Genomic DNA, 24,507 nt, shown 5'->3' on the forward strand with positions numbered 1-24,507 from the left:
TCGCATGCACGTCATATCCCTTAACTATATACTGTATCCCACGATAAGAACATAAGAATTATGTGTTTGCACAGTTAACCCAACCCATAAGAGTTTTACATGGGCTGTTTACTCAGCTTGCACTTTAGACCTTGTTATTTCCTGGCCAGCATTTAATCCTTTGTCTAAAATTCATCATATAAACAGAATAAATTGTTGTTTAACTCATTGTCTGTGGAACATTAGTGCAGATTAACTATCCCTTTTAGCATTAGTACTACAGTAAAACTTGCATTAGTTTGATCTGTAAAGATTGTACAATCGCCTAATTCATACATCTGCCAAATCCCGTTGAAATTCCTATTAAATCCACTTAAAAGTATCTGCACTAGTCGTATTAACAACTCGTTAAGGCAACTCGTGACACCACATCCCACTTGCTACCACAGTTGCCGCTTTCGAACTTACTATGTACTTTGTTTCCCGCGCCTACCTCCAATGGAACACCACATTCACATGCCCTCCCGCCCAGGGCTTAAAATCAACATCATCGAGCATGACAGTGGGGAGTGGGGAGGCTGAGAGAGGAAAGAGCATCACCTGATCACGTGGAGAGGGTAAGGAATGACTGGCACATGGAGAGTGAAGGGGACCCTGTAGCTCAGTGGTTAGAGGACTCGCCTCGCAAGCGAGACCTGGGTTCGAAAAGTTGGGCAAGTTTGCTTACTCCACATGCCTGTTTACCTAGCAGTAAGTAGGAACCCGATTGTTAGTATATTGGCGGATCGCTTTTCCAGGGGTTATAAATCCTCGGGGAAAAAAATAATTTGGATCTCAATCCATGACTGTTTGTTGGATACTGCTGTGCACAATTGGCTGCCACGATCCACCCAAAAAACAGTCAATCCACTTTACAGTATATTCCGTTAAGCACTTGGAGACGTCTCAATGATGTGATGAAGCGCTATATCAAATGCAAGGATTTTTATTTATGACCCTTCTCCGCATGTGAATTTACCAGCCTTGAAGTAACATACCCAGTGCTCCATGTGACACAATTGCAGGAACCTAAATCCCAACTCATCACACGCACTTATTGGCTCCAATGCCAAAAGACCACATGTACAGTACAAAACAGTGAACAAGAATGGAAGACAAGGTTTTGACCAGCCATCAGGCAAGGCAGTTCGGCCAACTAAATACAAATTAGTGACAGGGACCTATCAGGAGAAGTATCAGATTCTCCAATTTTGCGAGGCAAATCCTAAAAAAAAGAACATTGCCTCCAAATTTGAATTGAAGCCACAGACATTGAATGGGAGAGATCAGGCAGAGTGAACTGAATATTTTAATATTTTCTTAAAAAGTGATTTGATATAGCATCTTATCACATCGTCAAGATGTTTCACAGCACTTTACAGGATTTAACTGTGAAGTGTGGTGACAATTTGCAAGACTTTTTCCTTCGTGAAAGACAAACAAAACAGCTACACAAAAATATAATAATTCCATGTACAGTAGTTTATTTAATGACCTTTAAAACTTTTATTGTTTTCGACAGCTCATGATGCATATTAATTTGATCACAATTTTATTTAAAAAACTCAATAGAAACATGATTTTCCCCTATTTTTATGCACAAGGGATACTTTACATGAAAATTTTGTTGTAGCAATATTAACAAGTTAAAATGCTGCTTCTTAGATTCATGCCAGTTTATGGCATATTAAAAAACTTAAGATGGTGACACTAATCACAGCCAGAGAATTGTGAAGAGAACATTAGACCATAATCTGAGGAAAATGAATAAGTATATTTAGAGGGAAAATGGGTTAATTTTTTATTATTATTAATAATAAGCCCTGATTTGATATTTCATCTGTCACATCAGATGCTTCACAGGACTTACTGTAGAGCAACTGTGCATTTTTGTAAAGAAAACACAGCAGCCAATTTGCACACTGCAACGTCCGTATTTTATCCGGGGAATTGTTGGCCTGGACACTGGGAGAAACTCCCTCTGCCCTTATGTTTGCAGATAAGGCATGTATGGATGCTGTAGGCTGGCCCAATAGATAAATGCACGATTTCCACGGAACCTGTTATAAACACCCTCCTCTGCAACAAACACACCCTCCGCTGCAAACCTGTACACACAGTGAGCTAGGCCCTGGGCCTCTTGCGCTGTTTGCTCAACGCTGCTACCGTCCGTGGGTGAAGCGGCTCCAGTCCCGCATGCGCGGTGCAGGGAATATTGGGATGGTGTAAGGGGCAGAAGCGGCAAATTGGCCTCGCCCGGTGCCCGCGGCCTAAACTGAGCTCCTGAAACCAATTAGTGGTAAGTGCTGTACTATTTACATTAACATTTTTAGTATTTTAAACATAACTACATGTTCAGGAAATATATGCCTATAGTTTTAATCTGCATTGTTTCAAAAAATTGCATCTCTCAATTAACCCCCCGCATTTCCCACAAGATCCATCAAATTCATCCGCAATTTTGGCAAATGCCCCGCAATTTTTGGCAAATATTTCCGCATGTTTCTATTGTCCCAGCTCAAAGGACAGGAATATCATTGGCATTTAAACACAGGACAGCTGACTGCGATGTCCTTCAGTTAAAGATAGTTTTGAAGGCTCTTGCATGAGGCATGTGAGTGCGAAAAGTAGAATGCACTTCATTAGTGGCAAAAGTCTCAGTCATTCTGTACCTTGTTCTACAACTGTCATAGATATATATTGTCATAGATAGTAAATGAACATTTTGATCTGAGAGCCGGTGAAGACTCGATGGGCCAAATGGCCTCTTTCTGTGATTCCTGACTATTTTAGTTTTGTTCCACGATGATGATAATGTGGCACTTCAGAATCTGAAAGCACAACCTTTTTGATGCCATTTACTAATTTTCCATCCTTTAAAAGACAATAATGAGCTACCCAGCAAGTCCGTGGGGGAGAATTGATCAACTAACGTAAGGGCTCACTTGACTATAGATTCTGCTCTCTTCTGAACAGCCCAAGCTGTGCTGTTGCAAGACAGTTTTACAAATCGCAAGGAGATTGTAAAGCAAATTCTCCAAGTGTAAAAGGAAGGCTTCGACATTACAGTCTTCAACAGTAGGATAAGGTTATTTTTCTGAATTATTTTCTTCTCCAGGCTTGTCAGAATAACCCAAAATGTATCTGTAGATTCTGGATGATAAAGGTTCATAATTTTCCTTTAAAGTAATAGCTGTTGCAATAGTTGTTTTCACTGGATCTTCTTCAGGCACTGTGTTGGTTTGGAGTTCTTCTCGCAATTCCTCCGTGCAGGTAGGTTCTACAGAACAGAATGGAAAAAAAAACTGTACCCACACTTCATTCTGTGAGGTTGGAAAGGCCAAAGTATCACCATTGCCTTGTGAGGCAGAAACTCCCAAGCTGCAGAATATGAACGTCTTATTCATCCAGCCCAGCCCAGCTCCATTTTAATAAAAGTATGGTGTCCGGAAATACTGGCTCATGCCCTGCTAGAGGTTTACCCCAGCAATAGGTGATGAATCGCAGTGTGTAAGTTCCACCCCGCGCTGTGATTGCTCTCTGAGATATAGTTCTGACTGTGTAATTGCAATGTTTTAGATACATAACCTGCACCAATTGTTGGACTGTGCTCAGTGAGACATCATGCATTTCCAGATCCCACCTTGTGAAGTGTTCCCTGCACTCAGTGGGGGACTGCCCAGTGAGGTGTGCGTACGTTGACCTGGTGAGGGGGGGGGGGGGCACTGACCTGGTGAGGGGGGGGGCACTGACCTGGTGTGGGGGCGGCACTGATCTGGTGTGGGGGGCGGCACTGATCTGGTGAGGGCACTGATCTGGTGAGGGGGGGGGCACTGACCTGGTGAGGGGGGGGGCACTGACCTGGTGAGGGGGGGGGCACTGACCTGGTGAGGGGGGGGGCACTGACCTGGTGAGGGGGGGGGGGGCACTGACCTGGTGAGGGGGGGGGGGCACTGACCTGGTGAGGGGGGGGGGGGGCACTGACCTGGTGAGGGGGCACTGACCTGGTGAGGGGGCACTGACCTGGTGGGGGGGGCACTGACCTGGTGAGGGGGGCACTGACCTGGTGAGGGGGGCACTGACCTGGTGAGGGGGGCACTGACCTGGTGGAGGGGGGCACTGACCTGGTGGGGGGGCACTGACCTGGTGGGGGGGCACTGACCTGGTGGGGGGGGCACTGACCTGGTGGGGGGGCACTGACCTGGTGGGGGGGCACTGACCTGGTGAGGGGGGCACTGACCTGGTGGGGGGCACTGACCTGGTGGGGGGGCACTGACCTGGTGGGGGGGGGCACTGACCTGGTGGGGGGGGGCACTGACCTGGGTGGGGGGGGGCACTGACCTGGTGGGGGGGCACTGACCTGGTGGGGGGGCACTGACCTGGTGAGGGGGGCACTGACCTGGTGGGGGGGGGCTGACCTGGTGGGGGGGCACTGACCTGGTGAGGGGGGGCACTGACCTGGTGAGGGGGGGGGCACTGACCTGGTGAGGGGCACTGACCTGGTGAGGGGCACTGACCTGGTGAGGGGGGGGCACTGACCTGGTGAGGGGGGGGGCACTGACCTGGTGAGGGGGGGGCACTGACCTGGTGAGGGGGGGCACTGACCTGGTGAGGGGGGGGCACTGACCTGGTGAGGGGGGGGGGGGCACTGACCTGGTGAGGGGGGGGGGGCACTGACCTGGTGAGGGGGGGGGCACTGACCTGGTGAGGGGGGGGGCACTGACCTGGTGAGGGGGGGGGCACTGACCTGGTGAGGGGAGGGGGCACTGACCTGGTGAGGGGGCACTGACCTGGTGAGGGGGCACTGACCTGGTGGGGGGCACTGACCTGGTGAGGGGGCACTGACCTGGTGAGGGGGCACTGACCTGGTGGGGGGTGCACTGACCTGGTGGGGGGGGCACTGACCTGGTGGGGGGGGGGGGCACTGACCTGGTGAGGGGGGGGGGGGCACTGACCTGGTGAGGGAGAGGGCACTGACCTGGTGAGGGGCACTGACCTGGTGGGGGGGGCACTGACCTGGGGGGGGGCACTGACCTGGTGGGGGGGCACTGACCTGGTGGGGGGGCACTGACCTGGTGGGGGGGGGGGGGGCACTGACCTGGTGAGGGGGGGGCACTGACCTGGTGGGGGGGGGGGGGGGCACTGACCTGGTGGGGGGCACTGACCTGGTGAGGGGGGCACTGACCTGGTGAGGGGGCACTGACCTGGTGGGGGGGGCACTGACCTGGTGAGGGGGGCACTGACCTGGTGAGGTGAGGGGGGCACTGACCTGGTGAGGTGAGGGGGGCACTGACCTGGTGGGGGGGCACTGACCTGGTGAGGTGAGGGGGGCACTGACCTGGTGAGGGGGGCACTGACCTGGTGGGGGGGCACTGACCTGGTGGGGGGGGGCACTGACCTGGTGGGGGGGGCACTGACCTGGTGAGGGGGGCACTGACCTGGTGATGGGGGGCACTGACCTGGTGGGGGGGCACTGGGAGGGGCTGTGCTCGTTGACCGCTTCTCTCGCCTCCTCTTCATTTCGAAGAAGCCATACGAGCCCAACATGGTCCAGACCCCCACCGCGTACAGCAGCGACACCCGCACGTTCCAGCGCGCGATGTCCCGGACCCCCATCCCCGGCGGCTCTCCCCCCCCTCCCCCTCCTCCCCCGCACTGCCCGCCCGAGGCCACAGCTCAGCCACAGCGCACACCTGTCTGACACCAGCCCGCGGCTCCCGCCACAGCGCCCTCTGTGTGCGTGCGAGTGAAAGTGCATCCTCTGCCCCCACTGCACCAACCAGTGTGCCCTCTGTCTCTCTCTCTGCCCCCACTGCACCAACCAGTGTGCCCTCTGTCTCTCTCTGCCCCCACTACAGCAACCAGTGTGCACTCTGTCTCTCTCTCTGCCCCACCTGCACCAACCAGTGTGCCCTCTGTCTCTCTCTCTGCCCCCACTGCACCAACCAGTGTGCACTCTGTCTCTCTCTCTGCCCCACTGCACCAACCAGTGTGCACTCTGTCTCTCTCTGCCCCCACTGCACCAACCAGTGTGCCCTCTGTCTCTCTCTCTGCCCCCACGACAGCAACCAGTGTGCCCTCTGTCTCTCTCTCTGCCCCCACTGCACCAACCAGTGTGCCCTCTGTCTCTCTCTCTGCCCCCACTGCACCAACCAGTGTGCCCTGGGTCTCTCTCTCTGCCCCCACTGCACCAACCAGTGTGCACTCTGTCTCTCTCTGCCCCCACTGCACCAACCAGTGTGCACTCTGTCTCTCTCTCTGCCCCCACTGCACCAACCAGTGTGCCCTCTGTCTCTCTCTCTGCCCCCACTGCACCAACCAGTGTGCACTCTGTCTCTCTCTGCCCCCACTGCACCAACCAGTGTGCCCTCTGTCTCTCTCTCTGCCCCCACTGCACCAACCAGTGTGCCCTCTGTCTCTCTCTCTGCCCCCACTACAGCAACCAGTGTGCCCTCTGTCTCTCTCTCTGCCCCCACTGCACCAACCAGTGTGCCCTCTGTCTCTCTCTGGCCCCACTGCACCAACCAGTGTGCCCTCTGTCTCTCTCTCTGCCCCCACTGCACCAACCAGTGTGCCCTCTGTCTCTCTCTCTGCCCCCACTGCACCAACCAGTGTGCCCTCTGTCTCTCTCTCTGCCCCCACTACAGCAACCAGTGTGCCCTCTGTCTCTCTCTCTGCCCCCACTGCACCAACCAGTGTGCACTCTGTCTCTCTCTCTGCCCCCACTGCACCAACCAGTGTGCACTCTGTCTCTCTCTCTGCCCCCACTGCACCAACCAGTGTGCACTCTGTCTCTCTCTGCCCCCACTGCACCAACCAGTGTGCCCTCTGTCTCTCTCTCTGCCCCCACTACAGCAACCAATGTGCACTCTGTCTCTCTCTCTGCCCCACCTGCACCAACCAGTGTGCCCTCTGTCTCTCTCTCTGCCCCCACTGCACCAACCAGTGTGCCCTCTGCCTTTCCCTCTGCCCCCACTGCAGCAACCAGTGTGCCCTCTGTCTCTCTCTGCCCCCACTACAGCAACCAGTGTTCCCTCTGTCTCTCTCCGTCCCCAATAGTGTCCCGGGTGTGTACTCTGTCCCCAGAACAACAACCAGTGTGCCACACTCATTCAATTTCCCCCAACACAGTGCTGTGTGTGTGTGTACACTCTCTGCCCCATACAGCACCTTCTGTATATGCACTCTTTCTTTCTCACTCTTCCCCCATTCAGTGTGTGCCGTCCCCCACTGTGTGTGTACACTGCTCACCGCAGTAAAGCCTACTTTACTGCTCCCAGTTCAGCATCACGTATGATTGTGTGTGCACACACTCCTCAAGGTACCCCATCCTGATTGCTTTTCTGGTACTCTTCATGATAGTGTTAGTCCACAAGTTAGTGTAGCTTTGGAGTACACAGAGTGCAAGGATGAAAAATGTGCATTCCCTGAGCTTGTTTAACAGGACAGAAATATTTCATCGCTGGATGGATTTAGGCTTTATACACCCACGACACTGCCAACAGTCATCATGCTGTCTTTGTGTTTCGCACATCTCCCCAGCTCTTCAAAGTAGATTAATTAAAGAACAGCACAAACATTACGAGTGTGTTATTTGCATGAGCTTTTCAATCACAAATTTATTACAGCAAAATATTGACTGATCTTGGTCTTATACAGCAGGCTGTGACACTAACTTACTTTACATGGAGATCTGGAGTTCAGAGCTTAAGGAAGAGAGGCTCAAACTATTTTAGGTATTGAGAGAATTAATAAAAATTGAAGCCTGCATATAAACAGCTAGAAGTGCAACAAATGAAGAGAAACAACCTAAACAAGCTCACAATTACCAACTCGAAGGATCGGATAGCTTTAGCTGCATGTTTACAGTTATATAACTTTCACATCAGGAAATTCTCGCTCCAAAATACTGGAGAAGTTACATCCAACCTTTTTTCAGTCCTCGGTCTTCAACTTAATATCCTTTGCTATGTTTTAAAAGTTTAGTTACCTTCAAAAACAGGTGACTTAACAAGTAACATTTTACTTCCAACAGCTTGAAGAAAATTCTCTAAAAAAATATTGTATTACATTTTACAGAGTTAACACAAGAGCGTGTTTAGCAGATTTATTCTTGGTTATCTACACAAAGACATTCGAAGGAATGATAAATTAAAAGAAACCTAATGTTTCTTTGTCCAGGGGGTTGGGATAATCAAACCAAGGGCCCTTTTCATAACGGAGAGGAACAATTTTCTGTCCCGAGGAATGCCATACGTGGTGAACGAGTTAAACAGAAATCAAATGCTAAGAAAACTAAACAGAAGCAGGTGACAACATTCATTAGAAGGCTCTTTTGCAACATGAAGTGACTGCGTAACTATTTCCCATGTTCTCTGCTGCACACTTCTATCCGCCTGTGCCCACGTGTCTCAGATACCTGCACTTATGATGCACTAGACACAGCCAGCTTTTTCAGATGGTCCATAAAGACTTGAAGACTGACGTCATCTGTCAAGATGGGCGCTCCGGATTCCTGTTATTTAAGAAAAAAAAGCACCGAGTCAGCAGGAGTAATAATAATAATAATCCTTGCATTTGATATAGCGCTTTTCACGTCGGGAGGACATCCCAAAGCGCTTCACAGAACACACTGTAAAGTGAATTGACTGTATATTTGTGAGTACTGGAAATACAACACAAGAGTTGTTCTCTCATCCTGGACACCATCCAAGCACTTTTACACAACAGTGTAGATTCATGCCTTGATTAGACTGATTAATAAGGCACCCAAAAATATATTTTACAAAGATGATCTTCCCAAATCACAATCATTTTGTTTTGCGGACAATACTTTATTTTAAAAAAAAGGAAAACAGGCAAGAAAAATTCTCCCTCTCTTATTATTTACTAACTGTACCCGTTGCAGTTACGCTTGCAACCTATTTAATTTAATCGGCCTTCTCTCTTTCGGCTAGGATTTTTATTTGTCCTTGAAAGGCTTGATCTTCGCTTCTTAGGCATCTTTACCCCTTAAAATTAAGAAAATGTGTTACTGAACTCACTAGCATCCCTTGCTCCCATATCCTTTTTGGAGGACTGTGGGAGGATTCCTGTTGGGAAAACTCAGTGGGAGGATTCCTGTTGGGAAAACTCAGTGGGAGGATTCCTGTTGGGAAAACTCAGTGGGAGGATTCCTGTTGGGAAAACTCAGTGGGAGGATTCCTGTTGGGAAAACTCAGTGGGAGGATTCCTGTTGGGAAAACTCAGTGGGAGGATTCCTGTTGGGAAAACTCAGTGGGAGGACTCGCGTTGGGAAAACTCAGTGGGAGGATTCCTGTTGGGAAAACTCAGTGGGAGGACTCCTGTTGGGAAAACTCAGTGGGAGGACTTCTGTTTGGGAGGACTCATGGCACAGACAGACATTTTGTCTTTATTAGTATAGAAGATGTATTTCCCTAGAAGGATGTATAACCTCTGTCGCTACTTGGTTGCAGAGTACCATGAATACCTTTTTGGGGGCTTAAAGCATTCAGAATTTCTTTTAATATAGCTCATCAATGATAGTAGATGCCACCAAAAAAATATGCCCATGACGCTCCCCAATGCAGGACCATTCCGATGAGGTATAAATCATGTCTCTACGTCAAACGGTTATTACGTTCTTGACGGGCACACAAGGCACACAGACAGACATTTCGTCTTTATTAGTATATAAACAGATGATTACATTGGAAATTGCAGTGTGTCTTTTAAAAAAGTGTCTTGTAAAAAAAACTGTTAGTTAGTAACACTTGCAAAAGGTACAAACCTGTCCAAATGCATAGAGGTTGTTGTGAGTCTGGGATGGATTCACTTTTGATAGAAGGAATCGGGCCTAAAACAAAGAGAAAACATTCAGAGCAACTTCAAAACAGTTTTTGTCCTTGGAGCTGGCAAATGGACTGCAATTATCTTTTAACCAATCCTGTACATTCTACATTTCGATTCTCAACAATAACAACAAAATTACAAAACATCAATCCTCCCCTTTCTATGCTCCCACGCTGCCAATGTGATTCCTAAAATTGCCAACAGGGTCATAGAGGCGAGATGATTGATGATAGGCATTTCTAGTAGTTAAGACCATGTGAAGTTAACGTAAAATGCTTCAAAAGTTTTGATGCGATAAGGAAGTGTAAATTCTATCCTTTCTTCAAAAAACATTTCATAATAGGCTACAGAACTGAAGGAGTTTATGTAAATCTAGTGTGAATGCACTCAAACACTTGATCCCATCAGAACAAATATAGTAAGATCTCTCTTTTCATCAGGCAAACACACAGTGTTTTATACAACTTCTCTAGAAATTAGTTCAATAGCTGGAATCATTGGAATTAACATTCAAGTACCTGACTGCCACCATGTTCTGTATCAACATAGCGTGGCATTGGGAAGCGGGTCTGAAGGATTTCCTGCGCATCATCCAGAGGAGCTTGCAGGAGCTGTTTGAAATTCTCGTACTCCGCCATTTCCTGATATCCAGCCTTCCGCCACTGGGCTATGGTCTGCAGAAGGAAATAGCCTTATTCAAAAACCACATCTATTTCTTCACTGGTAAAGTCAGTTAATTTCTTCACAGGATTTAGTGTGGAGTGACAGTGTATTTGCAGGCAAACTCAGCAGCCCAATGACACAAAGCAATGTCCAAGTAACAGCCATAAAGTAAATGACTAATTTTATTTGGGGGATTGTTGGCCAGAGCAGAGGGATGGAACTCTCTTTTCTTCAAGTATTGCCATGGGATTTTTAACATCACCCTAAACAGATAGACGGAGCCTCAGTTCAACGCCTCATCTGAAGGAAGGAACTTCAGACAAAGCAATACCTCCCCAGCGTATTGCAGTGTCATCTTAGAATTATGTGAGTTCAAGTTACAACGTGGTCCTTGAACCACAACCTTCAGCCTAAGGGGTGAATACGCTACAAAATAAGCCAGGCTGCCACACACAACCCACGCCATGCCGCACCCCCCAAAAAGTCACCTTGCGCAAGTCCAGCATTTAATTATAGAATTCTCAAGATCAAGGCAATGCATAATCTCTACCATATATAAAGAGATCCATCACTTAACTCTCAGGCTTGTGTACATGCATGTTTAGGTCACTTCATTGCAAAGAAAATTGTACAACACTGATATAAGGATTAGTAATTCATCCTGTATCAATTAAGTCACATTGTGCTGTTTGACTACTAGAAAACACTCAGCATCATATATATTTTTTTAAAATTCCAATACACATTAATGCACTTATCTACAACTGATCCACTAAGCACAAACCTCTCCATGATAGATAACAATCTGGAAGAAAGTGTCCATGAGGAGTATTCGATCTGGTAGGATGCTGCTACTGTCTAGAAGCACTGGCTGCAAGATGACCAGAAATGTATTAAGAAAAGTGACAGCAGGTAATAAATTCAAAACTTAGACATGAGATGCATAATTATGGTTACTAATCCAGAGGAATTTATTCAAGTTTACTTATAGACTATGAAAAGGGCTTTATATTTATCTTAATTGCTGCTCAAAAGGTTCAAACATCAAGGTTTATGAAGAAGATCTATAGAACTTAGTTACGGAATCTTTTACTCATAGAATAAAATGGTCAACTTCTAATGCGCTTTCATGTACCAAATTTTACCTCAGGTGGACCATAGAATGAGTAAGAGTACAGGATGGGTTGGACCATGATAAGAGACTGCGTCAGATCTTGTCGCATGAAATGATGTCGATAATACGAAGATTCATCTGGACTATTGTTAAAAACTTGAAGGAAGGGTGATCTCCTCAGGTGGAACATAAACTGAAAACAATACAATACAAATTTACATTTTTATAGCACCTTTCACATCAGGAGAACAGTCTTAGCAACCAAGATGGGAGGAGGGAAAAGGAGAAAGATTAATTCAAAGCAAAAAATACATAGACATTTCATGTTAAGATTACACACAAGAAAAATGCTCATTTGTTCTAGTGACGGACTCAGCCATGAGAAAATTTCTTTCCCAGCTCAATTTAATGGTGGCTAGCTGGAGTTAGGGCTGGATTATTCACTTTATCCCATCTATTGCAATCAAGAAAGTTGATCTGCCTGGTCTCTAAGCTGCATTAAGACTGGATTCAATGGGAATCTCTCCTCTCAGCATGATGTCGTTTTTCAACAAGATTCTGGTTTAGAATGGTTATATTCACAAGTAGTGGAGTCATGCAAACTCAGATGATTCCAGGTGCGATCCCTAAGTTAACTTTCTCAGTTGGTCTGGGTTATGAAAAGGGAAAAAACAGTCGGGGTACCCGATCCAATTCACAATCCAACAATCCTTGCTGACATTGCAAGTGTGTGGATGTTGGACAAGGATCAATCAACTGTAATGCCCCTAAGATCAAATTAACCTTCAAAACCCAATGTGAAAGGTCAATCACACGTTATTTATGGCTACTTAGGTGAGGTAGCGGAGGTACATACACTTGTGGAATCATAATGAACTGAAACCAAAACACAAGTTAAGATTCTATAAGAAGTCAATCCCAAAGAATCCTCATTCATTCTGCACAATTTCAATATTATGTTTCTGATTTATTTTACCTGTGGGTAAAGAGAAAATGCTTCTGACAGCCTGAAGGAATTTGGATCATCCTTGTGGAACTGTCCAAACTTCTGACACTGGGTGGATTGGAGGGAAAAGAGATAAAATTAGTTGGGTTTGTTTCATGTTGTAATATAGTAACATCTTCAGGCAGATATAAACAATTAGTCCATCTCGCCGACCTATGCAACTGTTCCCAACGATCTCAACTCATCTATCACCACCTAATAACCTCAAGTCCTTTTAATTGAGTCTAAAACGTAATTGGCTTCTTGGTCAAGTAACAGAACTCAATGTCCTTACCAGGCGGATTAGCTGTCTGTCCAACCAACGAAGTACATCGGGGCCTTCTTCAGACTCTGCCCGGAACACTCCCAGTCTCGCCATCAGCACAGCAGATGCTTCCTGATCAAACGAGGCTTCTATGTGCTGGAGCTGGCTTTGTGCATCGGCCCAGCTGAGGATTAAAACATAGGGCACATTCTTCACACCATTACTGACAGTGAGCAGGCAAAAGACCGATGTGGTTCTGCCTGAAATTTTAGATCATGCAGAATTTTGACAAATTCTTAAATTCAGTCTTCACTTGGGAGTCACTGTAGTTCATAAAAAAAACTGAACGTTTTTGATTTTATGTTGAAAAATGCACTACAAACGGGTGTATATAAATTCACTTGTAAGGCTGTCTCAGAATTCTGAATGTAATTTTGGACATCATTTCACTGGAAAAATTCAGAAAAATGAACAGCAAAAATGATTCCAAGATTTTGGGCTCTACATTAATAAGAAAGGCTTACAAATCTCAATCTGGTGTGCAATGCTAGCACTTGATATATTGTACATTATTATTATAACACTGAAACTTCTCAAAGTGTTTCACATGTAATTGTTGTAAAGTATACTCTTTGTATTTGCAGGTTTCATTGAAGAAGAAAAAATTAAGGGGGGAGGGAAATAGGGATTTACTCCTCCCATAAATCAGGATTAATTTAAGAATAAGATTTCAGAAGATCTGGATGGGTGATGTGAGTATGTGGAAGCACAATGGTTCCTGCGCTGCTGGAAATGTGCAATTATCTATGGTCGCAAGTGACTAGAGATGAAAAGTTTGTAAAATTACTCTCATCCTACAATTCACCCACTTACTATAAGGCAGAGTGGGGAGTGGTCACAGATAAGATGACTTCATTTATAATGGTTGGAGACATACCAAAAATGCTGTAAAGGAAGCTGCATGATACATTAATTATTAGAGGATCTGCATTCTTCACTTACTTCCTGGCCACTGTAGTAACACGGATGCGTCGCTGTGTGCTGGAATGCTGGTACTGGGTAACAAACTGGACAGCACCACGACCACCCTGAGGGATTGGTGCATTATGCTGCAAAAAAAAGGTTTTCAAAGCGCTTTGAGACATCTCGAATACGTGATAAGGTGCTATGTCAAATGCGTGGATTATTTATTCTTTCCAATCTTATTATCCTTCCCGAGTTTGGTTCTTCAGAGACCTTTGCAGTCTGCATGGCTCAACTACTCACTGAAACCCGATGGGGAGGAAACTGGATGGATTTATTAATTTCACCCTGCCCCTTGCCCTTTTACTGAACATTTCTCCCCCTACAGATCACAGCTGTTGAGAGTCCTTTGGCACCTCACCCGAGTCGTTATTTTTTACGTGAGCCTCAATGTGGAGATTTGTAGCCTATTTGGCCTGGGATGGCCTCACAGCCAAGCCAAACCCATCCTTACCAAACGTCCACACAGGTGTACCTTTCAGTAAGGGTTGAGATAAGGGTTAGAACCAGGGATTATTTCCTTCTCTTGAACCCAGAGAAATGTAGTCTAATTGTACAGCTTCAATGTCTGTTCAGCTGAGATCGACTAACTCAGCAACTAAGCACAGATCAGTATTTGAATGTGTAAGTTTCTGGTCTCTGCGGGACTTTTGTTGCACTAGGAAGTGGCTTTATCTACCAAGCCATCAGGGACTTGTACCTGGAGGCTGTTGTTCAAACATAACTATGTAAACTTCACATGTGAAATGCAGGGAGAACCAAGCAAAGCCTTTACCTGATTTACGACTTCAAAGTAGATCCCCAAAGTTGTGCAGGCATCCAAGTTACAAACCTTCCACTGACATGTACCTCCTATACCAAGCTCCTAAAAGGAACAAAAATAATTCTACAAATTATTCCACAAAGAAACAAATAATTCTACTCACCACAGTACAGATACTTTAACACCAACATATTATACTGCAACAATTCTACTAATTGATAAATCTGCATTTGTTAGAAAATATAGAAACCGACTCAGTTTCTTCTCTGACCTCCTCTGCTGCAGGTTGCAGTGACTCTTGTTCGGGTTCAGGTTTCTGCCTACTTTTTGCCACCATGTTTAGTTGGCCATTCTTCATATTCAAATCTAGACAGTGACGACAGTCCTCACTTGACATCCAAATATATGCTATCCAGCAGTTATCAGATGATGGTAATTTGTAATGAGATCTTTGGCTGGTTTTCCTTCTCAAATTTTTATTAAAAAAATAGAAGTAGCCCCAAGTAGAATTCTAGCCTGCCTTCACAGAGTCTAGACAAGTTACACAATGAAGTTACTTTGTTAGAGAGTTATAGTAAGGCTACAAAATGCTCTGGTTCTCTTGGAACCTACCCCGATGAGGGGCGCATATAAATGCGAGTTGTTAGTTCCATTTTCTATTATTGGAGAATCTGCTGTTCAAAGCTGTAGGTATTTAAAAATTATTGGATAAACTAAATGTCACTGATTATGTGCTTCCTCCTTAATATGCAATATAAAGTGCTTACAGCGCTTTATTTTATTAAAGCATAATATAACTTTAAATACAGTACACTGAATAGTTAAACACCTAACTTACTAAAACAGAGAGATCTCAAACTTACGTTCTCTGAGACAGAAGGACCTTTGGAGTTCATTGTAACGCACGGTCCAATTGCTCCAGCAATCTTCAACTCCCTAGTTGTCTGAGAACAAATATTTTATTGTTAGAAGACAATTTAAAATGAGCTGAATAGTTCCTACTGTAATTCCTTTCTCTAATCCTACTACAAAATCATACTACTTCACAACGTTGAATGGATTCAAAAGACAAAGGAAACAGTGTACCCTTACTAGCGAATTAGTCCTATTACTAAGATGCCCAAAAGGCTAGGTCAGATGTTTCCAGTAGTCAATATACACTTTCGGAAGATTCAGATTTAAAGGAAGAGCACTGCTTACCTTCACCTCCACAGTGGCTCCGAAGGCCATTTTGAACTCTCCCTGAAGGTCTTTACTGAAGACCCTCTGGAATGTTTGCTTGAACAGCGAAGTGTTGAATGAGTCACCCATCACAATGTAACCTCTAGATTTATAAACAAACACTTGGTCATTCTGTGAACTTATTGCAGAATTTGCAAACTAGTTCCTCAGCCATATACATAAAATGTTCAGAACAAACTAGTAGCATACCAGATATCACCCACACTGCTGATGTTTAACGGGGAGGAGGCAAGCAGGCAGGTTTCAGTATCTCTATGAAAATAGCTCACTATAAATGCTAGGATCTCCTATCCTTGATCCAAGATAAAGAGACTTTTGGAGAACTGAACTGCTCCAATGGAAGGAATGTGCTGTTAAAACTGGTTGTCATATGTACACACACCTTAGTGCTGTTTTCAACCTCCAGTCTGTTGCTGTAAACTATCACAACTTCCCTACTCTCTCTCCCCCCCAAAGAGTGAGATAGAAACCATGGCGGTCTTCGGTTTCTCACAGCAGACAATACCTCTAGAAGATGTTTTAAAGTAAGATTACTAACTGTTCCAGAAATTAAGCTTCTTTTATCTGCATTCTCCTTGAAAGATTTTGTAATATACTGTACAATATAGATTAAGATAAGACATTTATCTCTGGTTTATTATGCCTCAGGTACTTGGTTTTATTAATAATTACTTACCCAGTGAGATTAGAGCAGCACTTCATTTCCAAAAGACCAGACTGGTCCAGTGCACAAGCGTAAATATCAAGACAGTGACCATTTACAGCTGCACGGCTTGCTAGAGCCTCATAGTGCTAAAGAACAAAACAACAACAGTTCAGGAATACATACATGCAAACAGACAGCCAAACACATACAATCAGTTGTTTATTGCGCTTCAACTAAAGAAATTTAGACATCATTACTGTTTCACAAAACCTCTTAGCACAAAATGGAACGGTGTGTATTCTTCAGAGTAATATACACAGCATGTCCCACTTAGCAGATCGAAGTGAATCAATCGCTTCACCTGCAGCTCACTTAAGAGCATACCCTGCCACCTCACAATGCATCCCAAAAAATAGGTCTGCACCAAATTGTATTTCATGTAACATCCAAGAATGGGAGAAAACAGACTAACCTTTGATGCTTTCTTCAAGAAGCGAGCATTGTCTTTTTCAATATCATGCCAGGATCGAATCGGTGTCTTAAGCTCATCCCCCACTACCATGCCTGGTCCCTGAGTCGGAGGTCCTCCAGTGAACAACATTATTCTTGCTCCTGCATTAGGAAAGGTCCCCTGAAGGAAGGAAGCAAAAGCATTACCAGGGAACCCAGTGCATGTTCTGAACCATAAATGTTTGGCAACCCTTCAGTATTGTACTCAATGCTGACACACTTTTCAGAACATGCTTAATTTACAACAAAATGTATTTGAAGTAAAAACTGTGATTTCCTGCACATGAATAACAAAACATGTAGGAGCAGGAGTAGGCCATTCGGCCCTTCGAGCCTGCCCCGCCATTCAATCATGGCTGATCTTCTAAACTAACTCCAGCTAATAACCTGACCCTGCCTTATCCCCATATCCCTTAATCCCTTTTGCAATAAGAAATCTATTTTTCTCAGTCGTGAATATGTTCAAGGACTGAGCGTCAACAGCCCTTTGGGGTAATGAGTTCCATACATTCACCACCCTTTGAGTGAAGAAGTTCTTCCTCAACTCAGTATGAAAGGGCTGGCCTCTGATTTTAAGGTTGTGACCCCTGGTTTTAGTTTCTCCAACCAGGGGAAACAATCTCCCACTATCTACTCTATCATGTTCTTTGATGATCGTATAGGTTTCTGTAAGATCCCCTCTAATTCTTCTATATTCTAGGAATATAAATTGGTCAGCCTATCCTTGTAACTCAACCCCTTCATCCCTGGTACTAACCTAGTAAATCTACGCTGCACCCCCTCCAAGACAAATACATCCTTCCTTAAATGAGACCAAAACTGGACACAGTATTCCAGGTGTGGTCTCACCAGGGCCCTATACAGTTGCAGCAAGACTTACCTACTCTTATACTCTAAGCCTTTCATAATGAATGTGCTGTTACACTTTGCAATCACTTTTTTATGTTATCTCTCCATCCCAAGGTAAATCCTAGTCTACTACTACAAGTCACAATGCCTTAAAATAAAGGTTCAAGGATATGTTAATCCTCCTTTAGATACTGGGTAGAAACATCCCCATTAAGTTTCCAGTAGTGCCCAAAGTCCTCAGAAAAAAAACAAAGCAAAAGGATTTAACCACAGCAGGGGATAGGGGAGAACCTCATTTTACTCACCTACTTCTAAGCTTTAAAAAGAGTACAAAGCTCTTTGATCATGTTATTATAGTTCATTACCTCCAGCAAACCAACAGCAATGGATAGGGCCACACCAGTGGATCGTAAAGGTCTTTTTCCCTGAGGTACGGGCCATGGGTCCCTCTGGAGCTCTCCCAGCAGGTCTGTCAGATTCATGTCAATCTTATGAACAGGTTGCAGGAACCTTGCAGGGGCAACAACAACAAATTATATTTGGATAGCACCTTTCACGCTGGGAGGATGTCCCAGAGGGGCAGAGTACAAGAACTTGTTATTATTTTTGAAGTGTGTTTAGACAGTTTCAGAGAACTCATATCTGTTTAGCCTTCAAGCCACTTCCTCCCTATTGAAGACATTATTTCCCAGCACATGAAAATATAGAACTCCTCGTCTCCCTCAGTCTTCCCATGATACTAAAATCTACAACTTCTGAATTGGGATCACCTAGCCACAATTAATCACCTTTGCTCCTACTGGTATCCTGCACTATAGGCCTTGACGCTTCATGTAAGCTTCTTAATAAAAACACCAGGTGAAATATTCAAAAATGCAAAGTTTGGAAGTGATCAGGCCCAAACTTGTTGTGAATTTAAAAAATTACAATTGTTCAGGGAGGTACTATTTACCTGCTTTGAACTTGGGCTTGAAGCTGCAGGCAAGAGAAACATTCTGGCTAAAGTCTAGCGACTAGGGGAAAAGAATCCACCCAACATGAAGAGCAGCTGTTTTACCCCAACAGTACCTTCCCTTCAAATTCTAAACATTCAGTGAGAGTTTGACTGTAACCACAAGACAAATCTTTGGATTTTATATAGTGTCTTTATCACGTTATCGAGAGGTCTCAAAAAAAGCTGCACAAGATTTTACTGTGAAATGTAGTGACAGTCTTTGTAGAATACCTGCTGGATATGCTTGAATGTTCTTGTGGTTGAGGCGGCCTTCCTTGGACTGGTGCGGGTGGCTTGGTAAGACCCAACATATCCTGTGTAAAGTGAAAACAAAAATATTTAACACAAGTAAACCTTGTCTTAATCCATCATGCAAAATGTCTGAAAAGCTTCATTAATTAAAAACAGTTTTCACATTGACCACCCTCTATTTTGATACTCTGGTACAACAATTACAAGTTCAATAATGATTTTCTTAACATTAAAAACTATGATGTTAAATTTGTTCTTAGTGCCACAGAAGAACTATCAAGGTAGAGTTTCTCCATCAATACCCAGGCCAAACAAAATTTAAGAACAATCCAAAAGGAATGAGTTTCATTTGTAATCAAATAAATGTGAATAGAGTACTAAACCACACATTGGAAGGCATTACAGCGCACGAAGTGCAAGGAGCTGACTTAACCCTAGAAGAGATCACGATTGACATTGATGTTTCAGCAACCATGTTCCATTGAACCATACTAAATTCCACCCTCTCCTACAAAATGCAGAATTAAAATAATCACAAAAAATATATAAAGGAGAGCTTTAAAAAATCTTCACACAGAGTATATTGGAATATGGAATCCTTTGCCACAAACTGTAGTTGAAGCAGGGTCCATAAAACCTTTTAAAAGTAAATGAGATAAAGGAATAAAGAAGGTGGGGAGCGAGCAGCAGAGTGGAATTAGATTGGGTGGTTCCTGTTGAGACAAACAACAACAGCTGAATTGCCTGTTTCCGTGCTGTAACTTTCTAGGACTCTAACTCGGACCTTGGACCAGCCAGGTCCTGTTGACGTGATCAACAGTGTTCCAACAAAAATTGTTTCAACTAAGTAATTTTCTAATGAATTTTAAAATATAACCATTCATCTTCTAAAAATTGTAAGGTCAAGTATTTCAAGGAAACATTCCAAGATGTTGCCATACATACCTGGATTTGTTTTGCAGTCAGATCCTTTGTACCTCTGAAGACATAACTTTTGGAAATCCCCTCACAGTTCAGCTCATGGACCTGGACCATTCGACCAAATGTAATGAGTCCAACCAATGCATTGGGTGGAAGAAGGCTCAGCGACATCTGCAGAGATTCTTTGAGGGCCTGAAGATCATCTTCCTCCAAACAGGTGTCCACGACATACAGGAAGATGAGAGGGGTTGCTGTTCCTCGCTGGTCAAACATAATTAAAAAGGATTAGCGTAACTGATATACCTATCCAACGTATAGAGCCGGTCAGATCGTGAAGAGATTTCCATAATTCTGGTTCAAGAAGGCAGCTTGTACTCAGCTTGTGCAGACCATTCATAATAGTGTAATGCTAATTGTGTAAATGCAGTATTACCTGTACAATGTACTCAATCGTCGAGAACTGTGGCAAGAGTTCAGCTGGCTGATTGACTTCCGAAATGCCCGAGTAGGATGGAGGAAACTGCAGGATAATGACACCAATAGAAAAAAAATGAACACACAGCAGACAGCATTTTCTACACATTAACAATGTCCACAGCACTTCAACCCTACCTCATGTCAATTTGGGACAATTAACTTTGTAATTTGGAATACAAAGATATCTCAAATAGTGTGCAAAGGTTTCAATTTACAGAACTGAACTCAAGCAATTCTAGAGAATGGGGATTGAAAAAAAAACTAAAAACTGATACATTTTTAAAGCAAAATCTAGTTCCAAAAAGGCATGCAATACACTGCAACATTCAAACAGTTATAAACCCATTGCTATTATTGTCAGTGAATAAATATTAGTTTGAAGCTTATAACAGACACCACAAAAACATTTAATCAGTGGCAAAAAGCAATCCATTGTCCACAATTCATTTACAGACAGGGCATCCTGCTCTATCTGACATGCAAATGGTAATAGCAGATTGTTTTTCATAGCATTTCCTAATATAATCTCCTACTTGGTTGAATTCCTTGAAATTTGCCAAGGAGAACACTCAGCAACTGAACAAAACTGAAGAAATACCACCAACGTTTCAACGGAGTAAACAATACTCTGCAGAATGTTCTCCTTATGCCCCTGTTCTAAACTAATAAGTGTATTTAAACAGAACTGTTAGGATAACTCACCAACACCATCCAGAATTTACTCCTCCCCCACTTTCTGTAACTTCCAAGTTTATTGAGTACTATTATATATTACAACAACAAGTGTTCCATGTCAGATTAATGCTGTTGAGACTTACCTGGTTCCTCTGGAAACAAAAATTACATGCCCATAGTTTTGCTCTGTAGTCGATTTGACTGTTGAAAAGAGAAAGACAGCAATTTACTTTCAATACTTATATGGTATCCTTCACGTGAAGAAGCGCCTGGGAGCGCTTGATACATATATGTGGCAAGTTGATTGTATATTTTTATAAATCTCCATGTACACTTCCAAGTCAGCTTCAGTCTATCTGTATTGATACACAATGTAATTTGCTGTGAATTTGGGTGTTATTTCAAGTTTAATCAATAAATAATGAACACAAACACTCCCAAGAATCTACAGATCTAGAGGAAAAAAATAAGTTATTTAACAATTAATCTAATTTTTTTTAAAAAATGATACTGACAGCAAGACAAGAGAATTAGAAACCGTATCTAGGTTAAAAATCTTTCAGGCTATGGCTTAGAGGTAAGAGGTAAGTAAAATACAGATATTGTACCACAGTGGATTGAGAACAGCCCTGCAGGTCGCTCTGCTGCACAGCACAGGCTCATACTGTATTGGTGGTAAATCCGGGCGTTCTTTCAAAGGAGTCAAGAGACAAGCCAAAGGAACCACCATGCGCGTAGCTTCGAGCCGGCTAGATGGCCACACATTCCAGCTGAACCGAACTCCGTCTCGCTCTTCATTCTGCTGAATGAATTCCAAGTACGTTGCCATTGAAGCAGAATAATTCTGTGAAAGATATCAAATAGCACGGATGTTAGTCAACTTGAAGTCACATTATGTACTGTACCTTATTGTAAATCTAACATATCAAGTACTCCAGTTTATTTCCCCACTCTTCAAAAACATGGATTCAGTTCTACAGGTACTTTATGTTTCCCCGCCAAAATACTCAGTCAATCTACTTTACAGTATACAACAACAAAAGACTTTCCTGAAGACTTTCCTCTTTAACCAAGCCTATGATCACCTCCCCTTTCTGCTCAGCTGAAGTCCAACTAGCCCCTGCAACGGGAGCTATTTTAATATGAATGGCTGTTGTTGATTGTTGGTCAGAGGACAGGAGAAAGAAACCCTCTTCTCTTTTCGAGTAGTGCCACTGGATCTTTAACATTCACCCGAATAGGCTGACGGGACCTCGATTCACTGTCTTACCTGAATGGTGATACTACCAACAACAATAATAATAATCCTTACATTTGAGATTGCGCCTTATCATGTCTTCGAGACGTCTCAAAGTCCTTCACAGAATATACTGTGAAGTGAATTGACTGTATAGCTTGTGGGCGAAATATGGCACCCAAATGCACACAGGAATGAGTACCCAGGTCTCTCGCTTGTGAGGCAACGACTCCAACTACTGTGCTACAGGACTCCTCAATGCCACACACCACCAATGCTGCATTGGAGCGCAAGCGCAGGCGCATTCAAAGTCGCCAACATGAGCCGTTGGCAAATTTGCCACAGAGGTGATGAGAACGTTACCAACCGTACCAGGCTAACACCCAGCCGGAATACCACACCTTAGTAACAATACCACTAATAAAAATCCTTGCATTTGGTAATGGCACCTGATCACGTCTTTTGAGACGTCTGAAAGCGCTTCGGAGAACATAGCGCAAAGAGTAGTGACTGTATTTGGTGGGCGAAAGGCCACAGCCAATCTCGCACAGCAACATCCCACAAACAGCGGTGGATTGAGTGACCAAATAATTATTTTTTTGCATATCTCTCTCTCTCTCTCTCTCTGTAGATATATCTCTGTGTACCGACACTCACCCGTCAACGCAGACTCGTGTCTCAAGAGTATTCACTTCTCGTTATACTCTGACAATACCGTTGGCGATGCGGATTCCTCAGTCCATATGGAGGATATGAACAGGTGAGGCTGTGGGGGTCTCCCTCTGACTGACTGACTGACTGACTGACTGACTGACCACAAGTGGCCGGTGTTTGGCGGCCTCACTGACCGTGTCTCGGGAGGTCGGTCGGTCGGTCAGTCAGAGCCCCGGGAGGGAGAGAGTGAGAGAGTGAGTCCGCGCGCCCTGTGCGGACAGCACTTACCTGCGGCCCCGGGGTGTGAAGAGGCCGAGGCCGGGGTCGGGGTCGGTGAGACGGGGTCGGTGTGACGGGGACAGGTCGGGGGCGGTGTCGGGGTTGGCGGCTGCGGTCGGAGTTGCCCGTTATCCACTCACTGAGGCTCCGCCGGAAGCGGCTCTCGCGCCGGAAGTACAGCTCAGCAATGACGTTGCACTGAGGCTCACAACGCCACGTCACTCACCCCGGGGACCGTCTCCCAATGGAGTCCGGGGACCGTCTCCCAATGGAGTCCGGGGACCGTCTGTGTTAAAGGGAGCGTCCCCAACAATCTTGCGCACAACTTGTGCGCGGTGAAGGAATGTAATAATCATAATAATAATAATCCTCGCATTTGATATAGCGCTTTTCACGTCGGGAGGACGTCCCAAAGCGCTTCACAGAACACACTGTAAAGTGAATTGACTGTATATTTGTGGGCGAACGCGGCAGCCAATTGCGCACAGCAATGTCCCACAAACAGTCGTGGATCGAAATTGACCAATTTATTATTGTTTGGGGTTTTTACCGTAAATGTACCGTAAACAGCGTTAAGGTAATGTTATTGTATCGGGAGAAAAGGGGGAAAAAAGTGTCACAGAAGATATTGTGTTTGTTTGGGATTCCTGTTATACTAAATATTATATTTATAAATAATTATATATATTTTTTTAAAAATGTCAGTAGATTCAATCCCATAAATAATTTTTTTTATTATTATTGGTGTGCGAGGTCAGACCTGCTCACCCCCAATAACCGAATTAGACTGAAAGGTTCCACTTTGGGTAAAAGGGTCGTGCCCACAAACAGACCCCAATCCCCCACAAACTGTTCATGGCCCCAAGTTGTCGAAGGACAACGCAGACCTGGAACCATGTCCTCACGATCAACTGAGCAATTCAGGTGACCGGATCGCCTCTCCGGCAGGGAAGCTCAGCCTGAGCCTAGTGACCAAGTGCTCAAGGTAGCTCCGGATTCCAGGATGTCCATGGCGCCAATCCCAACCAACAGAGGGCTGAAAGCATAGCTTCAGGCAGGAGCGCAATCCTTTCCATAATGCCCCCAGT

At 44.6% G+C, this 24,507-nt stretch overlaps 2 protein-coding genes across 2 annotated transcripts; both read right to left on the reverse strand.

Moving 5' to 3' along the window:
• Positions 1-1,537: 1,537 nt before the first annotated feature.
• On the reverse strand, positions 1,538-5,685 carry LOC103181675. The gene is made up of 2 exons (XM_042333321.1): positions 5,478-5,685; positions 1,538-3,298 (listed from the first exon to the last, which is right to left on the reverse strand). The coding sequence occupies exons 1-2, from the start codon at positions 5,632-5,634 to the stop codon at positions 3,108-3,110; spliced, it is 348 nt and encodes a 115-aa protein (XP_042189255.1). The 5' UTR covers positions 5,635-5,685; the 3' UTR covers positions 1,538-3,107.
• A 1,918-nt stretch (positions 5,686-7,603) lies between these two features.
• sec23b (SEC23 homolog B, coat complex II component) lies at positions 7,604-23,577 on the reverse strand. Its single transcript, XM_007898326.2, has 20 exons — positions 23,429-23,577; positions 21,858-22,093; positions 21,393-21,450; positions 20,531-20,617; positions 20,122-20,358; positions 19,156-19,238; positions 18,296-18,440; positions 17,044-17,202; positions 16,602-16,717; positions 15,884-16,007; positions 15,547-15,627; positions 14,696-14,785; positions 13,900-14,006; positions 12,928-13,081; positions 12,624-12,701; positions 11,679-11,840; positions 11,318-11,404; positions 10,389-10,544; positions 9,809-9,874; positions 7,604-8,533 (listed from the first exon to the last, which is right to left on the reverse strand). The coding sequence occupies exons 2-20, from the start codon at positions 22,076-22,078 to the stop codon at positions 8,444-8,446; spliced, it is 2,301 nt and encodes a 766-aa protein (XP_007896517.1). The 5' UTR covers positions 22,079-22,093; positions 23,429-23,577; the 3' UTR covers positions 7,604-8,443.
• Positions 23,578-24,507: the final 930 nt, after the last annotated feature.

This window comes from Callorhinchus milii, unplaced genomic scaffold, assembly GCF_018977255.1.
Source record: "Callorhinchus milii isolate IMCB2004 unplaced genomic scaffold, IMCB_Cmil_1.0 Scaffold3, whole genome shotgun sequence".
Taxonomy (NCBI): domain Eukaryota; kingdom Metazoa; phylum Chordata; class Chondrichthyes; order Chimaeriformes; family Callorhinchidae; genus Callorhinchus; species Callorhinchus milii.

Bases quoted from the DNA above. Each gene is read 5' to 3' on its own strand.
- LOC103181675 (XM_042333321.1), bottom strand. From the start codon at position 5,634: ATGGGGGTCCGGGACATCGCGCGCTGGAACGTGCGGGTGTCGCTGCTG. The intron at 3,299-5,477 runs GTCAGTGCCCCC...TCTGTTCTGTAG, and splicing joins TCCCAGTGCCCCCCCACCAG to AACCTACCTGCACGGAGGAA.
- sec23b (XM_007898326.2), bottom strand. From the start codon at position 22,078: ATGGCAACGTACTTGGAATTCATTCAGCAGAATGAAGAGCGAGACGGA. The intron at 21,451-21,857 runs GTACAATATCTG...TCTTTTCAACAG, and splicing joins GCTGTTCTCAATCCACTGTG to TCAAATCGACTACAGAGCAA. The intron at 15,628-15,883 runs GTAAGCAGTGCT...ATTTGTTCTCAG, and splicing joins GAGCCACTGTGGAGGTGAAG to ACAACTAGGGAGTTGAAGAT.